Source organism: Eulemur rufifrons, chromosome 14, assembly GCF_041146395.1.
Source record: "Eulemur rufifrons isolate Redbay chromosome 14, OSU_ERuf_1, whole genome shotgun sequence".
NCBI classification, from domain to species: Eukaryota; Metazoa; Chordata; class Mammalia; order Primates; family Lemuridae; genus Eulemur; species Eulemur rufifrons.
In genome coordinates, this window is record NC_090996.1 from 33,900,626 (window position 1) to 33,924,196 (window position 23,571).

At 50.7% G+C, this 23,571-nt stretch overlaps 2 protein-coding genes across 4 annotated transcripts in view; both read left to right on the forward strand.

The window, feature by feature from the left end:
* Positions 1-7,597, forward strand: part of CREBBP (CREB binding protein) — a 136,970-nt gene extending 129,373 nt beyond the window's left edge. For both annotated transcript variants that reach the window (XM_069487007.1, XM_069487008.1), the window contains 3 exons: positions 733-894; positions 1,213-1,494; positions 2,771-7,597. In XM_069487007.1, coding sequence (XP_069343108.1) covers positions 733-894; positions 1,213-1,494; positions 2,771-4,930 — 2,604 coding nt within the window. In that variant the 3' untranslated portion in view covers positions 4,931-7,597. The remainder of the gene's footprint in view (positions 1-732; positions 895-1,212; positions 1,495-2,770) is intronic.
* Positions 7,598-13,863: 6,266 nt separating this feature from the next.
* Positions 13,864-23,571, forward strand: part of TRAP1 (TNF receptor associated protein 1) — a 42,480-nt gene continuing 32,772 nt past the window's right edge. For both annotated transcript variants that reach the window (XM_069487011.1, XM_069487012.1), the window contains exon 1: positions 13,864-13,969. In XM_069487011.1, the coding sequence (XP_069343112.1) occupies positions 13,882-13,969 (88 nt within the window). In that variant the 5' untranslated portion in view covers positions 13,864-13,881. The remainder of the gene's footprint in view (positions 13,970-23,571) is intronic.

Consider the following 23,571-nt stretch of genomic DNA (forward strand, 5'->3'; position numbering starts at 1 on the left):
TGCGATGGGGTGCAGTTAGGTTCCCCCCCTGAACTGAGGTTCCTTTTGTGCCCCCAGAATGTGTCTCTTTCCTCGTGTTAAAAAGGAAGCTCTCTGGACCAGATCTGGTTTAAGTTTTCTACCTTGAAATCTAAACAAAATAACAAGCCTGAGTTCTTTCCAGAGGAGGAGCATTTGGACTACAGAGTGAGACCCTTTTGGAGTGAAGCGCAGTGGTGGGTGGGGCAGGCCCAGCAGGAGGACTGGGGGGTCCTACCCTGGGGTGGGCCTTGAGTGGACCCTGCAGAGCCGCTGGAGTCCCTGCTCCTACCAGTGTGGCTACTCAGTCAGCACCTTGCCTGTGTTGTGTCTCTGCTGAATACTCACACACTGGCTGTGGAGAGCCTTTCTCAAGCAGAGAAGGTACTGACGTGGGGTGTGACATAGAACCTCCAGTGGCCTCCCCTTTTTCTCATTCGTTAGTTTCTGAACTGGCATCCAGGTCTGTTCTTCCCTCGAGAGGGAATGTGGCGTAGAACTGAAAATGGCACTGGCCTGCCTGAGGACAGCCTTGCTTTTGCAGGCTCCAGTGTGTCTGCGGCCCACAGGGGGCTGTGCACGGGTAGGCACCTACCCGGTGGTCGCCTGCCTTGGGCTGGGCTTCCTGGAGCCCCCATGGCCTGGGAGCTGGGCTTCAATGCCAGGCATGGAACGGAAGCTGGCCGTATCTGACATTGTCGCATGTTGTTGCAGGGCAGTCAGGGTGACAGCAAGAATGCCAAGAAAAAGAACAACAAGAAAACCAACAAGAATAAAAGCAGCATCAGCCGAGCTAACAAAAAGAAGCCCAGCATGCCCAACGTGTCCAACGACCTGTCCCAGAAGCTCTATGCCACCATGGAGAAGCACAAGGAGGTAGAGGCGCAGGCAGCCGAGGGTCTCAGGCTTGTCGGGGCCCAGAGGGCAGGCGCGTGACTGTCAGACCTGGGCTCCCCGCCATGCGGGGCTGTGGTGGGAGGGCAGGCCAGCCCTGAGGAGGCAGATCTGGCCAGTTTGGTGACGTCCCGTGACATGTCAGCAGTTCTGTTCCGTCCAGGGAGCTGGGGCCCTCAGGCAGCCCTCGGGCTTAGCCACCTTCCCGTTCTGCAGGCAGGCAGCCCTGCGCCTGCGCTGAGCTCACCGTCAGGGTGCCACCCGCCTCTCTGTGGGGCTACAGCTGCTCCTCTCCTGCAGGTCTTCTTTGTGATCCACCTGCACGCTGGGCCTGTCATCAATACCCTGCCCCCCATCGTCGACCCCGACCCCCTGCTCAGCTGCGACCTTATGGACGGGCGCGACGCCTTCCTCACCCTCGCCAGAGACAAGCACTGGGAATTCTCCTCCCTGCGCCGCTCCAAGTGGTCCACGCTGTGTATGTTGGTGGAGCTGCACACCCAGGGCCAGGACCGCTTCGTCTATACCTGCAATGAGTGCAAGCACCACGTGGAGACGCGCTGGCACTGCACCGTGTGCGAGGTAGGCCCCGCCCCTTCCCCAGCCCCCGCGGCCAGTGTGGGATCTTTGCAGGCGTCCCCTTGAGTGGATGCCAGCGCTGGTGTCTGCTTGGTGGTGCTCACGCTGACTCCTCCAGGACGAGGAGACAGCCACGAGGCTGAAGGCTCTTCTTCCTGTGTTTCATGAACACCCGCTCGGTGTCGGGGGCAGGCATGCAGAGAGGGCTCAGGGCACTTGGCTTCTGTTGGGAATTCTGACCTATTTGCCCCCTTCTCGTGCCTCCATTTCCAGCCCCATTGAGGGGTTGGGATGTGCTCTGCCCTACTGGCAGGTCGGGCGCCTTCGCCCAGCGGTCTGGACCCCCTCTCCTGCTTGTCCTGAAGGGCCGTGGCCGTGCTCACTGGCCCCTCTGCGGAAGTCTGGCTCCGTTGTGAAATGACTTAGGCCATCCCTCCTGTGGGCTGAGCCAGCTGTGCTGGGTCCTCTGCCCTCCTTTTACAGACAGTTACAGACACCCCTCCCTCCCACTGTCACCTCCCTCCTCTGAGGGCAGTCCATAGTCACCTGCCAGACTGGAGCAGCTTTAATGCCTGGGGAAAGCAGGGCAAGGGCCTCTCTTCTTTCCCCACTTTTAAATGCCTCTTCTGTTTTTCCAGCTTCTTCCAGCCTCCTATGTCCTCTTACTAATTCTTTATGCTGGGATTTTCATGTCTTTTCTGTGGACATGGTTATCAAACCTGGTCTTAGGGCTCCAGTCTTCAGATTTAGTGCTTCGTTTTCTCAGTTTCTGGGGACAAGCAATTTTCAGAAAATTGGGTTCCCACATTGGGGAAGGACCATTTGGCACTGTGGTTAGCCCGCGGCCTTCTTCCTGGGGAAAGGCACTTCACGGCCTTTGGAGCACTTAGGAGGAAATGGCCACAGCATCCCTCACCCTCTGACTGCGGGGCTGCACGGTGTGGGCGCAGGGGCGGGGTGGGACATGGCAGTGTCCTGATGCAGTTCCAGGGCACAGGGATCCACGAAGGAAGGGGGCTGGTGTCCACTGCCTGTGAGCCCCAGGCGGACACCAAGTCCATGAGCTGGCAGGTTGGCAGGGTCTCGGAGCACAGGTCAGGTTGTCTTGGGAGCCTTCTGAGCTGTTCCCAAGAGTGAAGGTCCTGAGGCGGTGACACACTGGCCATCTGTATCCTGTCCCAGGCACAGACCCAGACCCAATGGTGGGGAGGGGCGGCCAGAGTGTCTGGTCATGTGGGCCCGTGCTGATGATGCTGCCTGTCCCCTCCTCTGTTTGCAGGACTATGACCTCTGCATCAACTGCTACAACACGAAGAGCCACGCCCACAAGATGGTGAAGTGGGGGCTGGGCCTGGACGACGAGGGCAGCAGCCAGGGTGAGCCGCAGTCCAAGAGCCCCCAGGAGTCGCGGCGGCTGAGCATCCAGCGCTGCATCCAGTCCCTGGTGCACGCGTGCCAGTGCCGCAACGCCAACTGCTCGCTGCCGTCCTGCCAGAAGATGAAGCGGGTTGTGCAGCACACCAAGGGCTGCAAGCGCAAGACCAACGGGGGCTGCCCGGTGTGCAAGCAGCTCATCGCCCTGTGCTGCTACCACGCCAAACACTGCCAAGAGAACAAATGCCCCGTGCCCTTCTGCCTCAATATCAAACACAAGCTCCGCCAGCAGCAGATCCAGCACCGCCTGCAGCAAGCCCAGCTCATGCGCCGGCGGATGGCCACCATGAACACACGCAATGTGCCTCAGCAGAGTTTGCCTTCTCCTACCTCAGCACCGCCCGGGACCCCCACACAGCAGCCCAGTACGCCCCAGACGCCGCAGCCCCCTGCCCAGCCCCAGCCCTCGCCTGTGAGCATGTCACCAGCCGGCTTCCCCAGCGTGGCCCGGACTCAGCCCCCCACGACGGTGTCCACAGGGAAGCCCACCAGCCAGGTGCCGGCCCCCCCACCCCCCGCCCAGCCCCCACCCGCGGCAGTGGAAGCGGCGCGGCAGATCGAGCGCGAGGCCCAGCAGCAGCAGCACCTGTACCGAGTGAACATCAACAACGGCATGCCCCCGGGGCGCACGGGCATGGGGACCCCAGGGAACCAGATGGCCCCTGTGGGCCTGAATGTGCCCCGACCCAACCAGGTGAGCGGGCCTGTTATGCCCAGCATGCCACCTGGGCAGTGGCAGCAGGCGCCCATCCCCCAGCAGCAGCCGATGCCGGGAATGCCCAGGCCTGTGATGTCCATGCAGGCCCAGGCGGCCGTGGCCGGGCCCCGGATGCCCAGCGTTCAGCCACCCAGAAGCATCTCACCCAGCGCTCTACAAGACTTGCTGCGGACCCTGAAGTCGCCCAGCTCCCCTCAGCAGCAGCAGCAGGTGCTGAATATTCTCAAATCAAACCCGCAGCTAATGGCAGCTTTTATCAAACAGCGCACAGCCAAGTACGTGGCTAACCAGCCTGGCATGCAGCCCCAGCCCGGCCTCCAGCCCCAGCCTGGCCTCCAGTCCCAGCCCGGCATGCACCAACAGCCCGGCCTGCAGAACCTGAACGCCATGCAAGCCGGCGTGCCGCGGCCCGGTGTGCCTCCACAGCAGCAGGCAATGGGAGGCCTGAACCCCCAGGGCCAGGCCCTGAACATCATGAACCCAGGACACAACCCCAACATGGCGAGTATGAATCCACAGTACCGAGAAATGCTGAGGAGGCAGCTGCTGCAGCAACAGCAACAGCAGCAACAGCAACAGCAGCAGCAGCAGCAGCAGCAACAGCAGCAAGGGAGTGCTGGCATGGCCGGGGGCATGGCAGGGCACGGCCAGTTCCAGCAGCCTCAAGGACCTGGAGGCTACCCCCCGGCCATGCAGCAGCAGCGGATGCAACAGCATCTCCCTATCCAGGGCAGCTCCATGGGCCAGATGGCGGCTCAGATGGGACAGCTCGGCCAGATGGGGCAGCCGGGGCTGGGGGCAGACAGCACCCCCAACATCCAGCAGGCCCTGCAGCAGCGTATTCTGCAGCAGCAGCAGATGAAGCAGCAGATCGGGTCCCCGGGCCAGCCTAACCCCAGGAGCCCCCAGCAGCACATGCTCTCAGGACAGCCACAGGCTTCGCACCTCCCTGGCCAGCAGATCGCCACGTCCCTTAGTAACCAGGTGCGGTCTCCAGCCCCTGTCCAGTCTCCGCGGCCCCAGTCCCAGCCTCCACATTCCAGCCCATCACCACGGATACAGCCCCAGCCTTCACCACACCACGTCTCGCCCCAGACTGGTTCCCCCCACCCCGGACTCGCAGTCACCATGGCCAGCTCCATAGATCAGGGACACTTGGGGAACCCCGAACAGAGTGCAATGCTCCCTCAGCTGAACACCCCCAGCAGGAGCACACTGTCCAGTGAACTGTCCCTGGTTGGGGACACCACAGGAGACACGTTAGAGAAGTTTGTGGAGGGCTTGTAGCATTATGAGAGCATCACTTTTTTTTCCCTTTCATGTTCTTGGACCTTTTGTACTGAAAATCCAGGCATCTAGGTTCTTTTTATTCCTAGATGGAACTGCTACTTCCAAGCCGTGGAAGGGTGGATTGATGTTTAAAGAAACAATACAAAGAATATATTTTTTTGTTAAAAACCAGTTGATTTAAATATCTGGTCTCTCTCTCTTTTTTTTTTTTTTTTCCGTTTTGTTTTTGTTTTGGGGGGAGGGGGGTTTTGTTTGGATTCTTTTTGTCGTCATTGCTGGTGACTCATGCCTTTTTTTAATGGGAAAAACAAGTTCATTATATTCATATTTTTTATTTGTATTTTCAAGACTTTAAACATTTATGTTTAAAAGTGAGAAGAAAAAATAATATTCAGAAACTGATTCCTGAAATCAAGCTTATAATGTATCCCGGTAACTTTCTGACGTTTCGGGAAGATTTTTTTCTATAGTGAACTCTGTGGGCGTCTCCAAGTATTACCCCTGGACGATAGGAATTGACTCCGGCGTGCACACACACGTACACACACCCACACACATCTATCTATACATATTGGCCTAAGCCAAACTCTTGTCTTGCAGATGTAGAAATTGTTGCTTTGTTTCTCTGATAAAACTGGTTTTAGACAAAAAATAGGGATGATCACTCTCTTAGACCATGCTAATGTTAATAGAGAAGAGCATTCTTTTCTTTCTTCTACATGAAACTTGAAATGAGGAAAAGCAATTCTAGTGTAAATCATGCAAGCGCTATAATTACTATAAATAAGAAAATTCGAGAAGATTCAATCACTGTATAGAATGGTAAAGTACCAACTCATTTCTTATATCATATTGTTAAATAAACTGTGTGCAACAGACAAAAAGGGTGGTCCTTCTTGAATTCATGTACATGGTATTAACACTTAGTGTTCGGGGTTTTTTTTGTTATGAAAATGCTGTTTTCAACATTGTATTTGGACTATGCATGTGTTTTTTTCCCCATTGTATATAAAGTACTGCTTAAAATTGATATAAATTACTGAAGTTTTTAACATGTATTCTGTTCTTTAAGATCCCTGTAAGAATGTTTAAGGTTTTTATTTATTTATATATATTTTTGGAGTCTGTTCTTTGTAAGACATGGTTCTGGTTGTTCACTCACAGCGGAGAGGCCGGGGCTGTGGTCATGGTGGCGACACGGGTGGCAGCTGGGAAACGTGTCCCAGGCTGAGCAGCCGCCTGGAGGGTTTTCTTCTCAGAGACTGAGACAGGCAGCGCGGCACTGGCCCCAGGCGGTGGATGCTCACAGGTGAATGCCCCTCACACGGTCAGCGACACAGTTGGTCTGAAACAGCACTTTGCTTCCCGCCCCCTCCCTCCCCCTCCCTGTAGCTGCGCCTGTAGGGAGGGTTTCCTGCCGGTGGTTCAGGCAGCTCCCCACCCGCTGTACATAAATCCCAGAACTGATGCAAAGGGTGCTCCGGGGCTCAAGGTGCTTCCTGACTTCCCCCAACATCCTGCGGCCCCCACAAGGTGTGTCCTGCGTGGCCTGACACTGGGGCCCGCCCTCCTTGAGAAAACGGGCAACCAGCCTGGAGACTGCTGAGGGGCAGGCGGGCACTGGAGCACTGACCTCTCCGGTCCTTGATGTGGTGGGAAAAGGCCCCCACTTAAAGGACACTGGCACTCAGCCACGTGGTCCCACCACCTCCCCTTGGGGTCCAGTTCCAGGTTCCCTGATTGGGGACACGTCCACAAAAAAATGTAAGACTCACTTCTAAGAGGAGGACCGTCACAGAAGAGCTGAAGTTAATCCTCCAGTCTGTGGCCCCGGGGGACTCTCCCATCCCTCGTCTTCCAACCGAAGGGTGGTCTGGATGCAGGGGTGGAGGGGCTGTGTGATAAATGTAGAAATCATGGCCCAAATCGCTTCCCTTTGGGGCCTTATGTTCACAGAGATATTTTTAAAATACTTGAATTCTTGGTTTGGGAATCTAAATTTGAGGAAACTTATACTAAGAAATTGGAAGAGTGCAATCTAGTTTTAGTACAGTTTTGAATCTTGAGTTTTAAAATGTAACTTCATTAAACCAGGTAAGAAAAAGGCCGTTCAGCACCCCTAGCAACCCCCATCTCCACTTTAGCCCAAAAGGGAAGATCTGTTGTCCTTGTTCAGTTTGCTGGGTTCTTGCACAGTCACTGTCCTCGTCACAGTCACCTTTTCCACCAGTGGGGAAACCCTAGGCCCTGTGTTCAAACCAGAGGCAGGTCGGAGCCCTGGAAGGGAGCTGCAGGCCCACACTCAGAAAGCGGCGCTCTCCTGCATGTGCAGCCTTGATTTGAGGCAGTGGGGGGCATGCTTTTCAGGTTATCCTGGGATTCAAAACTTTATGTACCAACCTCATTTGGGGAGTTTGCATCCTGTGCAACTGTCTTGGGCAATCCAGATGTCAAAGGATGTGGCTGAGGGTGTGGTCTGTGGATATTAATCCTAAGCTTGTCCTGGGGAAATTTCTGTAAGAAAGCTGGCAAGCCCCAACGCTGTGTCTCATGCTGTATACTTAAGAGGAGAAGAAAAAAAGCCCTATATTTGTGATCACAAAAAGGAAACTTGAAATGTGCTGGTGTTTATAATAAAAGCTGGTAAAACTGCTTGGATTCAAAGATGGTTCAAATTGGCTAATGACTTAGAGTGAGCTCAGCAGCTAGTCATTAGATTGAAGATGTTCAGTTGTGTTTTGGTCTCATCTGAGATGTGTTTGGTGCTTTCTTTGAAATTCTAGCATGTTAAATAGAATGAGATGTCTCTGGATAACCCGACATGAAGAGGCTGCTGCTGCTTTTAAGATCTCAGATTAAAGACGTAACTTTCTATTTTTTTTTTTTTTTTTTTTTTTGAGACATGGTCTTGTTCTTGCTCTGTTGCCTAGGCTGGAGTACAGTGGCATCATCACAGCTCACTGCGGCCTCAAACTCCTGGCCTCAGGCGATCCTCGTGTCTCAGCCTCCTGGGTAGCTGGGGGGTCTAAAGATGCACACCGTGCCTGGCTATAATTTTTTTAAATTTTTTGTAGAGATGGGGTCTCACCGTTGCCCAGGCTGCCTATTTCTTTGGAATACTATAACATGGAACCAAAGATTTCATTTGAACCAAAACATGCTTTTAGCATCAGATGGCAAAATAAGCTACTGTTAAAACACAAAACACCTTTCATTAAGGAGATGATGGCATGTTGGTAGCCATGGTGCTACCAGGAAGTGCCGCAGCACAGGGCGGCGTGCTGGGAAGCAGACGCTGCAGGTGTAACACTAATGAACAGGTGTGCAGGAGTCACAGGGTGAGAATAAAGTCTTCATCTCAGACCATGAAGACATACCTTCCTCGCAGGATGTTACGTGTTAGTTTCACGTGCATTACTCCCGTGTATATTTCATAATGAAGTAGAAATCAAGGGTAGGGAAACAGGTCAATTATAACAAGAAATTTAGGTGAATGTAACACCAGACTGACAAAGCCTCCAAGGAGCTTGGATGAGCAGGTGAGAATGCTTTACAGCTGATCACAACTGTACACGAGACAGTGCTGTGACCGCTCACAACTTTTTATGGAGGATTTACTAGGAATCTTTTGGCTATGATACCACTGATTTTTCCCTACACCGAAAAATTCAAAGGGAGCAGACAGCTGTAAGACACTTTGATTAAGAAAGTATCGCAGGCACGTGTAAGGGGGTTAGGAGGAAACTGGAGGAGAGATCAGATCGTGTGGAGCATGGCTGTGGCCTCTGAGGTTGAGGGGATTGAGGACCCTTGAAGCATCACTTACAGTTTCAAGCAGGGGCCTCGGCCTTAACCTCGAGTGAGTTCCCCAAATTCTGCTTTCCTCATGCGGATAGTAAAGTTCAGAGATGGAAACATCACCGTAATATGTGAAATGCTGTTTAAATGTATTCACAGAGGACAGCAGAGGCGATTAACTTGGCAAGTTCACAGAGCAGCAAGGGCCGACTGGGGGCCCGGCCCCTTCACCCTCGCTCAGAGGAGCCGTCTTCACCCCACCTCTCATCTGTACACAGATTCACCGTGAGCCCACTTTGGGGGTGCCTTGGGGAAGTGGGAGAATTTATAATGTGCTGTAACCCCTCCAATGCCTTGTAGACAGTAAGTGGTAACTCAAGTCCATACAAAGGCCTGTTTGGTCCCCACTGGTTAGCTTTGTCACCAGAGAAAAAGAAACGCTGACAGCCCTAGTGCTGGGCAACCCTAGTGACCACCAGGGCCTGTGAGAGGGCCGAGTGACTGAAGCGGTCATGAGTGTATCCATGGAATGCAGAATAAAGGATGTTCAAGGAAGTGGTGACATTTAGGGAAAGTTCCCAGCCAGGGTGAGAATCTGGGTCTGGAGGTCCTCGGGTGGGGGGTGCAGAGTCTGGGAAGGGCGGTGGCGGGTTTGTTCCTGTCGGGGCTGTGCAGGGTTCCCCCTTTCTCCTGCCAGCCAAGCTTTCTGCTGCCAAGACCCCTTCCTCATCGTCTCTAGCCCCACCTGGGACTCCTCAAACCCTGGCCCAGGTTTGGGGCCCTGGGAAGCAGGAGCTGTCTGGGTGCTCCTTCATAGGGTGAGGATGAGGGAGAGTCGGAGAGTGCTGCTAACGGTCTTGGGGACTAGACAGTGGCATTGTCCCAGGTCTCAGAGCTGGAAGATAGGACAAGGCAGGAGAAGAGTTGTAGGTCGGGGGGGGTGGGGGAGGGTTGGTAGCTGGAGCACAGAGGCCCTCTGAGCTTCATGGGATGCTGATTCTTCTTGTTCCTGACCCTTGAGAGACATGTCGGGTCCAAATTTTAATTTCCTGGGTGCGGAAAAGGGGTCCCGTGTGGGAAGAGGGCAGCTAGCGTCAGAAATGGTGTGAATGATGTGAGTGGGCCAGAATGGGCGACGCTGGGGACCCCCGCGATGCAGACCTGCCACTGCCCAGAGCACGCTGCTGTTGGCAGGGTTGCCGGGCCCAGGCCTGTTCAGTCAGCTTTGAATGAGCACCGAAGAGCACCCTCGGAGAAGTCGGTAGAGACAGGTCCTGGAGGAAGGGGCGAGCGGGTGCAAGGACCCAATGCCGGAAGATCCAGAGCCGGTTCGTCCTGCTGGAAACAAGGAGAACGTCTCTTCGTCAGGGGCCGATGGTTGCCCAGGGCTCGGTAGCGTAGGCGATGCACCTGCCCTTTGTCTGGGCACCGTGCGTTCCTCAGAGAGTGTTTCCCAAGCTGGACCGCGCACAGGAACCATCTGCAGGCCCGGGCAGGGCTGGACAGGGGAGTTTCCCCCAGGCAAGGTCCACACTGCCCGCCTTGGCCACACTCAGAGTAGTGAGGCCTTGGGGGACCAAGAACCTGCATCGTGACTTGGAAGCTGCCTTATTTGGAACGTTCATGATAGACGTGGGTACAGGGAGAGGGGTTGGCCAGGTGGTTCTTTGGCTTCCTTCACTGCATTAATTCCAAGCCAGAACCTTCTGTCCCCTCTGCCCTCCTGGTCTCCCAGTCTTTCCTCAGGTCCCTGAGTAAGAACATGGCACCCACTGGCACCCTCAGGTCTTCTGCAGCAGGGCAGGAGACTGGGCAAAGCCAAGGCTGACAGTGTCCCTGTGGGGTAACCCCACGTTACCTGGAAAGAGCTCCCTGACCATGTTGTTTGTCCTGGGGAAGAAAGAGTTGCAGGGAGATGTCCTTCCGCACTGTTCATTTCTGGAAAATGCAGGTTGTGAGGGACATAAAAAAGGGAGTCAAGTCATGCTTGCTTTTCCGAAGAAGTAGCTAGGAGTGCCTTGCTCCGCTGGCCACCTGCCCAGGTGATGTGAAATGCATATTTCATTCTTCACGTTTCATGAGCTGCAGGGCCCGTGCCTGGGGGAGTTGGCACCCTCAGGGCCAGACGTCAGGGCAAATACCCGACGGTCTGCATTTCCACCTGCTCAAAGCCCCTTCTTCCCACACCCCATTGGACCCACACAAGAACCCTGACCAAGGGGCCTCTTCACACCCAAGGAGGCTGTGGATGTGGCAGGCGCTGCTCAGGACACTGCACTGTCCGGAATCCAGGCCCTCAGTGCCCGAGCAAAGGGGCAGTCCCCAAGGGTGGCAGGGCCCCAGAGACATGGAGCCACCAGGAAGCCGTGCTGAGCAGAGAAAGTGTCCTTGCAAAGCTGTTGGAAGAATGATGGCTCTAGGAATTAGAAAGCCATAGGCTTGGCTCTCCCCTGCCCCACAAAGAGAACTAGTTGGCTTTGACTCTGTAGCCTCAGACCAAACTAATTCTTACTTGTCTTCACTTATCATAAGCAACAGACTTGAGAGTTGGTGGACCTTTTTTATTCCATGCCTATAGTGACCTCATCTATAAACAGGGAAAATACTGTGATCTGAACTCTGCCAGGCCAGGAGGTACCATTCAAAACGTGCCATAAGGCTAAAAATAGAAAAAAATTAGCTGCACAACTAAAAATAGAAACACAAAATTAGCTGGGCATGGTAGCTCGTGCCTGTAGTCCCAGCTACTCGGGAAGCTGAGACAAAAGGATCCCTTGAGCCCAGGAGTTTGAGGTTGCTGTGAGCTAGGCTGATGCCACGGCACTCTAGCCTGGGTGACAGAGTGAGACTCTGCCTCAAAAAAAAAAAAAAAAAAATTGTAGTAAAAGACAACATTTACCATCTTAAGCATTTTTGAGTGTACAGTGCAGTAGTGTTAAGTGCATTTGCATTGTTATATCTAGCTCCAGAATTTTTTCATCACCCTAAAAGCAAAGCCCGGGCCCATTAGCAGTCACTCTCCAATCCCCCACCCCCAGCCTCTGGAAACCACCAATCCATTCCTTCTCTGTGGATTTGCCTATTTTGGGTGTTCCATGTAAATGGAATCACACAATATGTGGCTTTTCGTGTCTGTCTTCCCTCACTTAGTACAATGTCTTCCACATCCATCCACGCAGTAGCATGTCAGTGCCTCATTCCTTTCTATGGGTGAATAATATTCCATTGTATGGATGGCCCACATTTTGTTTATCCACTCGTCTGTCCATGGACATTTGAGTTGCTTCCACATTTTGGCTGTTGTAAACAATGCAGTGGATATTTTTCACAGCCCTCAGTTCACCCCAGCAGAAGACAGTGACTTCTGGAGAAGGAATGGCAGCCTCATACTGGCCACAATACTGTTCAGGATACTTGGGAGGGTCTACCCCCTCCCTCTGCTTCTCTGTCTGTCCTACCCAAGTAATTGCCAGTCATTCTCCACTAATTCAACTCCTGTTCATTTTTGCCTCTTTCCAGATTCCTTGTCTACACAGGGGCTGACATCTGCATGTGGCCCCCTCAAGACATGGTTTGGATCCCTAGATACCTTAAAAAGACACAGTTCTCTGGGCCAGCAGAGGACCCAGTACCACAAAGATGTGAGGCTGAGGCTGAAGGTATGTCTCTGAAGGCTACAAGCCAAGAGAGGACAGAAGGCTCTTCTGGTTTGTTTGTCTGGAACTTGGTGGGTTTGCCCTTCCACGGAGCCTGGGTCCTGCTTGTCTCAGCAGCGGCCCCCTCATCCCTAGCTGAAGCCCAGGTTTCCCTCCCTTTGCCAAATACCTCTTCCCCTTGTTGAAATAAAAGGCCTCTCTACGCCTCAGATGCCAATGTGTCAGCTCTTACAAAAGAGATGATTTCCTGAATAGGGTGAAAAATGGATGAAATGTGAAGCTGAGACCTCTTCATTCCCCTCAAATTGAGATAGGGCTCTGCCTGGGTGTGGTGAGGGGAACAGAGGCAAGGGTTGGTTATGCAGGGCCTGTGAGGGAGGCAGGAGTTTGGAATTGCTCCTAAGTGTAAGTCGGGGGAAAGCACTGGAGGACTGGAACTGAAGGAATATGATGTGGGTGCTGTGCACCATGGGGGCTGGCAAGAGTGGAAGCAGGGGCCCAGTTAGGAGGCTGCCAGCATCGTCCAGGTGAGAGCACTCCTGCTCCTCCATCCAAATCTGCCCACTCTGTTTTCCATTCCCTTTCTCAGTTGCTTAAGCCGGGAACATGGGGGTCATCCTTGACATTTCCACCTGAAAACATTTCTTGACATGCCCTCTCCCAACTCTATCCAAGCCCCACTGAGGGAGACTCTCCGGGCTCCTGTACGTCTTTGCAGCACCTGTCACAAGCTCAAGTAACTCTTGTTTTATACAATTATTTGACCGTGGCAGCGAATCTTCAGTGCCTCAGAATCATCTGGGAACCCGTCCAAGTGGAGCCGTATGGGCCCCACTCCGGGATTAAGAAGGTGCCGGGAAATCTGCATTATGAAGTAGCAGCCGGGATTGGAGCAAACGTTAGACAGTCAACTAGACTAACCGCCAGCAGAGCAAGAGAATCGTTATAAACGAATAAGCCCAGTTTCGTCTTTGTGTTGTCGGTTACTGAATTCGCGTTTTGGTCAAGCCTGGACTTCCCTTTCTCCTTCCTTTTAGCTTTTTGGCTTGCCTTAGTTTGCAAGAAACTTGCAGTGGCTTACACAGCGGGCCGGGATTTATAAAGACCGCAGAATGTCAACTGCTTCTTCCCGAGCACCGCCTTCCACACCCTTGCGTGGGTACTGACATCCGCCCTATTCTAGGGATGCACAAACAGAGCCGCTGCTGGCTACTGTGTCACTGGGACCACCCGCCCTGGCTCTGCACGCACTGGCCGTCGCCCTTGACAACGCGACCCAAGGTCACCGAGGTACCGCCCCCAGGCTCGACTGTCCGCGCGCAGGGCCGGTCCCGCCCACGCGCCTGTGCAGGCGGCAGTGAGGCAGCCCGGCGCGCGCCGTGACGTCACCGCGCCGCACCCGCGGAAGGCCCGCCCGCTGGCCCCGCCCCTCCTGCTTGGTCCTGCGGCCCCTCCCCTCCCGCGTGGCTGCGCGCGGCGCTGGGGAAGGACGACATGGCGCGTGAGCTGCGGGCGCTTCTGCTGTGGGGCCGCCGTCTGCGGCCTCCGCTGCAGGCGCCGGTGCTGGCGGCCGCACCGGGAGGTGAGGGCGGTCGGGCCGGGTGGGCAGCAGGCGGGGCAGGCCGTGGAGACGGCAGGGGCGTCCCCGGGGCTCCGAGCCGGTCTCCGTGCTCCCGGGTAGGGGCGTGAGGCGGGGGCGGCACCTGCCTCACAGGCGTGCGCGGGGCAGGTGCGTTTTGTTTCGCCCCACTCCTCGTCAGCCCGGCTGTGCACTTCTGGCCACTGGACTCCTCGGCGCCCTGACGGAGGCCGGCTTCGGGCCGCGGTTTGGGAGTTCGCGGGGGCGGCGCGAAGGGACTGCGGGCTCTTGCCTCCTGGCGCTGAAGCCCCGCCGGGAACAAGCGCCTGAAGTCGGGAGGGTGCGTGTGCGTTGGGGAACGGGCTTACACGAGGGTGATCGTGTGAGCCCCCTGGGTTGTGCTTTTATTCCTCCTCGCCCCCTAAGTAATGCATAAACCGTTCATTTGTCGGTTCGTTTATTGGACGCACGCCTGAGCCAGCACGGGTTCAGATTCTGGGGACGCGACAGTGAACAAAACCAGCAGTGGTCACCGAGCCCTCAGGGAGACGGTGGACTCCGGGTTGTTGACCGTTGCATCCCCAGGGCCTGGAATTGGTAGATACTCCCATAAATGTTTTTTGGGTTTGTTATTTGTTAAGGAGAAAATGACCTTAACCTGTGCTTTCCCACTCCCCACTCAAAAGTAACAGCAGCGAACTTTTTGGCGTTCCTTCCGGGCTCAGCACGCTCAGTTACACACATAAATGTAAATATACATTATTACCATTTTTGCGTAAAAAAAGGCTAAACCATATATGCATTGTGCTACAGAATTTTTTTTAGCGCTCCCAGCATTCCTTACACGTCCTTTCACGTCATTGTACAGGGGTCTGGGGGCTTTCCGGTGGCTACACAGTATTCTATATTATGAAGATATAATTTGCTTAACATTGTCTTATTAGTGGACACATTAAAGGTTATTTCGGGTTTTTATTTTTATTACAATGCTGCATAGAATGGGCGAGTACTTGAACTCTTTGTGTACACGTGTGGTATTTAGACTCACAGAATTAGAGTTTTAGAAGTGATGTTTCAGAGCCTGTGCATTTTTGCAGTGTCAGCTGATAATACCAAATTGTGGCCCAAAAGGATTTTTCAAGCTTTTTTAATTATATCAATTTATATTCCCATTAGTAGGCCTCAAGCCTTTCTATTCCATGGTATCTTCTCCAACACTAGATATTATGTTTTCTCAAAACCATTTGTCTGTAAAAGATACTTTGTTTAATTTTCATTTGTCTGGATACTAGGAGTAAGAATGTTTTCACTTGTTTAATGGCTGTTTATATATCCTCTTTATATCTTTTATACTTTTGGGGGGGGCGGGGGACAGGGTTTCACTCTGTCTCCCTGAGTAGAGTACAAAGGCATCATCCTAGCTCACGGCAACCTCAAACACCTGGGCTCTAGCGATCCTCCTGCTTCAGCTTCCTGAGTAGCTATCAGTATAGGTGGACGCCACCACACCTGGCTAATTTTTTCTATTTTTGGTAGAGACAGGGTCTTGCTCAGGCTGATCTTGAACTTCTGACCTCATTGATCCTCCTGCCTCAGCCTCCCAGAGTGTTAGGATTAACAGAAGTGAGCCACCTTTTCCGGCCTCTTTTGTACCTTTTTCTGTTACCTAAGTTTTTAATTTTGTTGTAGTCTTTAACCATGGTTTATAAACATAACATGTATTCACAGATAAGACAACGGTAAGCTTTACTGCTTTATTTGTTACTGTTACTTTTAGCCAACATTTTCCTCTTTTGTATTTATTTTCTGTTTTACCAGAATATACCTTTGTGTTAGTTTTATAGGAAAAGTCTGTGGGTTGTACAGCTTCTAAGCCCACTATGTCTAAAAAGATTTTTATTTTGCCCTTGTACTTGTATAGTAGTTTGTCTGGTTTTCTCATTCCAAGTTAAAATAATTTTCCTTCAGAAAGTGATGTTATTGCTCTGTTGTTTTCTAGTATCATTGTTACAGCAGTCATATCAGTTTGCGTTTTGTTTCTTTTGTAGTTAACTTGGTTTTTTTTCCCTTGGAGGTTAAGATTTTTTCCTCATGGTCTAAGATGTCCACAGGTGTTTGTAATTTGTGCTTCTTACCACACAGTGTCACTTCCATTTGGAAGATATTTTAATATTCAGCACAGGAACATTTTAATTTTCTGTTTCTTTGTCTTGTTGCCTTAATCATCTCTGTCCTTTCCTCCTGCAACTTCTGCTGCAGTGGTTCAAACATTCCTCTGCTTGAGTCTAAGATGCAGAACCTGTTCTTAGCAGCTTTCTGTGTTGCAGATGCTCTTCGTGTTGTCTTCTGTGTGGATAAGTGTGGCGGTTAATTGTTTGGGTGGATTAGGTGATGAGTGAAGAAAACACGTCGCATACAATAAAGGAGAAAGAATGTGGTTATAGGTTGATCCACCCATTCAGAAAATCCAGAATTCTTGAAAATTCCTCTTTTCTTTGGAAAGTGTTGCCAGATTCTAGCATGTGCTTGGTCTGACATGTAATGTGGGTCACATCTCTGTGGAGTTCTCTGCCTGTGCTGTGCCACCTCAGTTACCCATGAGCTCAGCTCACTTGTTCTTCAAACCTCGCCTCGCCCCATCCCCCACCACCGGCCTGGTCGCTCGCCCTCAGAGTATCTCTGTGAGTTGTGGGCCAGGGTCTCTGCTGAGGACTTTGTATTTTCATTTTTGCTCATTTCTTAGTCTGTTCAACAAATTCGAAATGCTCCTTGGGTCTTCAAAGATGATGTGACCCTGCCATCTGGGGTCGTACCCGGGTGCTGCGTGGTGTCCTGGGCCGTGTGGGAGGCACAGAAACACGTGGTGACTGCTTCGGCTGCTTGCAAGCATGGTCAGTTTCACAGACGAGGGGGTGTCTGGGCTGAGTCTGGAAGGCTCTCTTCACTGGAGGGAGGAGGGCATTCCATGCCGAGAAAACTACATGTACAAGGGGGTACCTCTGACAGGTACCTCTGAATAGTTGGTTTGACAAGAGACTGGAAAGAGTGTGCCGAGAGGTGGCTGATAAGGCCAACAGTTGCGGCCTTTGTCTCTGTCAGATGTAAACTTGTGGATGGGAGCCGAGTCCTGTAATCCTCAGGACAGTCACAGAGCCAGACCTGGGCCCAGCATTTGGGGAACCCAGCCACCTGACACTGTGAGGACCTCACACACCAGACTCTCCACATGCCCTCAGGACCTGGTGACTGATTCGTTTATCTTTGGTGAATCTTAAATTGATTGGTAATTGGGAACACCAGTATTACAAACACAGAATTCCAACCAGGTGATGCTCTCCCCTGGTAAATGCTCTTCATAGTAGGGATGGCAGAATGTGGGTTACCTGGAAAATGCAGTGTTAACAGAAATGTGAACTGCCATCAAACCTTTTCGCCAGTGCCCAGCATGTATCGGAAGTACGGATTTGCCAGTAGACCAGCGAGGCTTCCTCCCAAAGGTGAGGCACGACCTGGAGAAAGCAACGGCAGACTCACGCTTCCAGCGGGTGTGACCGCGGTCAGGCGGATAGGGCGGTGGGTTGGTCATCTTTTGTGGCCAGGTAACTGCCATGCACCAGAGCCGCCCAGCCCAGTCTCCGGATTGTGCCAGACGCTCTGGTTTCGTGGTTGAAGTTGCTAGAACATGACTGGCACAGGATTGGTTGATGCTGGAGTTAATGGCTTGGGCCTCTTCGTTCTCTGTAAGCTGGGATGTTGCTGGAAACGAGAGTTGTAAGGGTGGGCTGCAGGCACCGGAAGGCTGGAAGAACTGGTTTCCTGGGCGGTGTAGGGCTCAAGCATCAGTAGGTTTGTTTCATCTTCCCAAAGGAACCTCACCTAGACCCCGCTCCTGAGGGCAGCAGCTGCCTAGCCGCAGCCTACCAGTTAGTACTGGATTCTGTGGACCTATTTTGCTTCCTTCCTCTGTTCTCCCTTTGTGTGGAGCCCATGCTATTTAATTTCTAGGCCTCTTGTGCTGCAGCCTTCACAGAAATTCAGGTGAATGTTTGGTGTTTTCAGGCTGTCCTATTTAAGAGGGAGGGGATAGTACTTGCTGGTCAGATTCTGCTCTGTGAAACAGCTTTTTATATTGCTAAGGTGACATGGCAGTATAGGTTTAGCGTCCTTAACACCTTTGCCACCTGTGTAAACCATGGTGCTGGGACTTACGTGAAGGCCAAGAAGGGAGGTGTGGCCCAGCTGCCCAGGATGTACCAGATAGGCCTTCAGCTGGGGTAGGACCCAGGGCGCTGAGCTATCTGAAAAAGCAAATCAACCCCAATGTAGTAGGTTAGCAAAGACCTTGTTAGTTACTGGCGGAGTAGTTGGCCAGAGCTAAGCTGAAAGAGAAATCTCCAAGTGTTCTGCTTTCCCTTGGCAGGAAGAGAAGGAGTGCAGCTTGAGGGAGCGGGGAATGTCAAGTTGATGAGAAAGCAGTGTAGGAAAATAAACATTTCTCACCTGCCTCAAAATGTCAGTTAATGTGACAGAGGTGGGTTCCATAAAAGGAGGCCATTACCGAGGCCAGTGATGCTTGCTTGTCTCAAAATACGGGGTCTTTAAAGTGAATGAAAATGTGTTCAGTTCACACTCGAGTGAAATGCTGTAGGCTCAAAGCTAGAGAGAATGTTCCTAGGTTGCATTTCTGGTGCCCTCAAATATAGCCAGCTTTATGTACAGCCAGCTAGAATTTTTCTTCAACACCATCCCGCTCAGTGCTATGGAAGCATTGCCTTTTGCGAGGAAGCTGTTTGTGCTTATCCACGGGGACCTCCCTGTGGATTTCAGGAGGTTTATTTATGGTGCGGCTGGTTATTTCTGCTAAAACCACTAGGAATTACAGACCATGAAAGCCGTAGCTTGGAGACCCGTGTCTACTTGGGTGGCATCGTTGCTACCTGCTTTTTAACCAGGTGAGTGCCCATAGATCAGGTAAATTCAAAGCAGGTGTAGCTGAGTCACGGGTTTTAAAAGAATGGCTGTTATTTAGCAGCCATATAATCAAGAAATGTGATTAGCATATAAAGAATTAATTTTAAGATAGCCAAAATAAATAGCAGAAAACAATACAACAACATTATTAACGAAATAGAAGGTCTTTACATACACGTACGTGCAGGTGTATTGATAGAATGAAGTCCCTGAGTAGGAATGCTAGATTAGAGGGCACATGCATTTGCAGTCTTGGCTGATATGACCCGGTGACCTTCCGGTGGGCTCAGGCCATTTTGCACTGCCCTGAGCAGGTCCCCACAGGGTCCCCAGGGGTACTCTCTGAAGGTTGCCCCTGCAAGTACTACTGGACTGTTCCTTTGGCATCTCTCCCTTCATCTGAGTTAGTGCAGTAACCGTGGTTTGAATTGGAGTGAAATGCAGACTCCGGGGCCTTAGATCAGCGGGGCTGGGCTGCCGTCACTTGATCCCTGGGGCTCAGCGCCACCTGGTGTACACACCACGCCAGGTGGGTGAAGGGGGCCTGTTGCCTGCGGTACCCCGTTGCAGTCAGCCTGCTTTCTCTCCGCCTCCACCCTTGAGCCATGCTGTGTTCCTGAGATCTCACGTGGGAACCCCAGCCTGCCTTGGTGACTTCCTTATGTCAGTCCCTGCAGGACTGGAGGCCTGCTGTGGGTGCCTGCCCCTCTCAGGGACAGCACCCTGTGCCTAGCAGGCTTTTCAGAGCCCAGTTGTCAGATTGGCTCTTGGGCTGCCACCTGCTCCTAGACTCCCACACCCCGAGCCTGCCGCTGCACGTAGTGCTTTGGCCAGTGCTTTGGCCAGTGCCACCCCGCCCGGCTGCCTGGGCCTGGCCATCTGTGGTGTCCCGGACGTGGCACCACAGGAGCCCCTCGGCCTAGGCCAGGCTGGGTGTGCATCTGGCAGCAGGTTCACCGCGAAGCTTGCTTTTCTTTCTTCCTCCTCTGTCTCCTGCCTTCTTTCTCTTCCTCCTCTTTCTTTGGGTGAAATGCATCATGTATGTGCAGCCTTAAAAAGGAGAACAGTGAGAACACCCATGTACCTGTTTCCAGTTTAAGAAATAAGAACCGCCGGCGCCCCCACAGCCGCGTGCCCCTCCCTGGCACATCCCCTCCCAGATATAACTGCTGACCTGAATTTCCTGGTTTTCATTCCTTTTCTTTACATTTCTCTCTGTGTGTGTAAACATAAATACACACGTAGAAACAGTTCGTTGATAGTGTGTATTCTGCTGGGACTTGTGGTCAGCATTGTGTGTCCTTAGCTTTGTCCTGGCCAGGGCTTTAGTTGCTAGTTTTCACTGCCTTCTGTGTTCCCTTGTTTTAATGCACCTGCATTTCTTTACGTACAATCCCTGGTCTAATATGTACTCATGTGGAACTGCTGCATCGTTTGATGTGCTCCAGCTCGTGCCGTCACACCGAACCGCCGCCTCAGACGAGTCGGCGGCTTTCTCCTCCCCCAGTGGAGTCGGAACGTCCCCTTTGCTCCCTAATTTTTCTATATATATTTTTAGCTGTCCATATAATTTCTTTCTATTTTTAGTAGAGACGGGGTCTTGTTCTTGCTCAGGCTGGTCTCGAACTCCTGAGTTCAAACGATCCGCCTGCCTCGGCCTCCCAGAGTGCTAGGATTACAGGCATGAGCCACTGTGCCTGGCCATGATTGGTTCTTAATTCGGAGCCTCGATAGTGCCATCTCTTTCACTGTTATTGTTTTGTATAGTAAATCATACTGATTGATTGTGTGTTACACCAACCTGGCATCGTCTGCTTGGTCATGGTGTATTATCATTTTTATATATTGCTGGATTTGATGTGCTGGTATTTTATTAAGAACCTCCGTGCATGTTCATGAGGGATATTGGTCTATTATTTTTATTGCATATTTGTGATGTCTTTGTCAGCAGGTTTTGATACTGGGTTATGCTGTCATAAAACTTGTGGGCAAGTATTTCTTCTTTTTCTATTTTCTGAAAATATTTGTGTGAGATTGGTGTTATTTCTTTCTCATATGTTTGATAGAAGTCACCAGTAAAAATTCTAGGCCTAGAATTTTATTCATGAAAATATTTTCTTTTAAATTCACTTTATTAAATACAAAGCAATTCAGATTTTCTGTTTCATGTACTGTCACTTTGAATAAATTTCATATTTTTTCAAGGAATTTGTCCATTTCATCTATGTTGTCAAATATCTTGGCATAAATTTGTTCATAATTTGTTATTATCCTTTTAATGGCTGTAGGATTTATAATGGTAACCTGCCTTCATTCCCGATATTGGCAACTGGTGTTCTCGCTTTTCATCTTGACAGGCCTGGCTAGAGGTTTATCAGTTTTGTTCATCTTTTTAAAGAATCAGCTTTGGCTTTGTTAACTTTCTCTATTGTTTGCTTTCTCTTTCTGCTCTCTGTTAATTGCTCCTTTCCATGTTATTTGGGTTGCCTTTGTACTTTTCCTTTTTCCTTCCCCCGCACCCCACCCCCAGAGACATGGTCTCACTCTGTCACCCAGGCTGGAGTGCTGTGGCCCCATTCTAGCTCATTGCAACCTCGAACTTCTGGGCTCAAGTTATCCTCCTGCCTTGGCCTCCCAAAGTGCCAGGATTATAGGCATGAGCCACTGTGCCTGGCCTGTACTACTTTTCTAAGGTGAAACCTTGTCATGGATTCTAGGCTTCTTTTCTAACATAAGCATTGAAAGCTCTTAACTTTCCTGCTAAGTTGTGCTCTAGATGCATCCTACAACTTTTAATATATCGTATTTTCATTATCATTCACTTTGAAATATTTTCTAATTTCCTTTGTGATTTCCTCTTTGACCCATGGAGAGTGTATTGTTTAATTTCCAGGTACTTGGTGTTTTCCTAGATATCTTGTTATTGATTTTAATTTAATTATGTTGCATTGAGAGAGCTTTCTCTGTATGTAGTCTTTTTAAATTTACTGAGACTTGTTTTATGGGTCAGTCTTAGTGAATATACCATGTGCCATTGAAAAGAATGCATTCTTTTCCAGAAGAACTGCATTCTACAGTTGTTGGGGTATAGTATTCTATAAATATCCATTAAATTGAAATGTTTCATGCTATAGCTCAGATGATCTGTGTCTTGATTTATGAAATAGTTTTTTGGTTTGGTTTGGTTCTATCAAATGTTGAGAGAATGTTAAAATCTCCAACTATAATTGTGGAATTATTTTTTCTTCTAATTCTTTCAATTTTAACTTCATATATTACTATTTTGAAGCTCTGTTATTAGTCAGATGCACATTTGTGATTAAGTTTTTCTGAAGAATTGTGCCTTTTTTTTTTTTTTTTTTTTGAGACAGTCTCACTCTGTTGTCCGGGCTAGAGTGCCGTGGCGTCAGCCTAGCTCACAGCAACCTCAAACTCCTGGGCTCAAGCGATCCTCCTGCCTCAGCCTCCCGAGTAGCTGGGACAGGTGTGTGCCACCAGGCCCAGCCAAGATATTTGTCTTTTTGATTCCAACATCTGGATCTTCTTGGTATTCGTCTCCATTAATTGACTCTTCTCTTGAGCAGAGGTCATGTTTTTTCATTTTTCTGTATGTCAAGTAATTTTTTATTGCATCTTGGACATTGTGGATGCTATTTTGTGGAGTCTCTGGACTTTGTTACATTCCTCTGAAAAGTTGTACTAAAGTGGGGTATTAACTTGACTGGCCTCAAATGCAAACGCTTTCTCTTAGGTAACAGTTCAATTTTTTATACTTAGCCCCATACGTGCACGGTTCAGGGGGTCAGTCAGAGACCTGAGAGAATTCATTTGCAGAATCTGGGGCTCCCTTCCTCTGACTTTCATTTCAGGGATTCTCCCTCACTTTCCACCTTCTAATCTCTCCTCTGGTTCTTTGGGCCAGAGAAGTATACATGGTGTACATTTCCTCTTGCTCAGCCACTCTGTTAAGATGATTATAACTGGCCCTCGTTGTGTGCTGTTCGCTCCTTCCAAGTGTCAGCTGTCTTCCAGAATCTGCCTGCTTTTGCTGATCCTCCAGCCTCCACACTCTCTTACTTTGTTGATCTTCCCAGATTGGTGGTTGTCACCTGTAGGAGGTTTGGTGTAGGGATACAACTGAGCCGTGCAGGAAGCGGCACTCTGGGCGGAGTGAAATCTACATGTGTGAAATAGTTCTCTCCATCACACCTGGTGAAATTGGAGATTGTCTGATTGGAACGTGTAATTCCAGAAAAATAATCAACGTATTTCTCACAGCTGGAAATACTAAGCATGTCTATATCTAAAGTGCATAACCTAAGATACCATTATGAAACAAAACTACAGTGAGAACAGTGACTGGTTTATAGGAAAGATGGGTGATTTTTTAAAAAGCATAAGAGCATACCCAGTGTGGTTTTACTCATTTGCCTTACTTGGCCGACCCCTGTAGGCGGGTGCTTCTTTAATTCCTGAGAAGTAGTTTAAAATGACCCTGCAGGACCACAGACACCACCTATTGGCTGTCTGAACGTGCTTCTGCTTGAGCATGGTGATGTTTATATTTATGAAACATTTTATGTTTGTAAAACAAGCTGTTTTTATATTAGATGCTTTGGCTTACCAAGAAATAA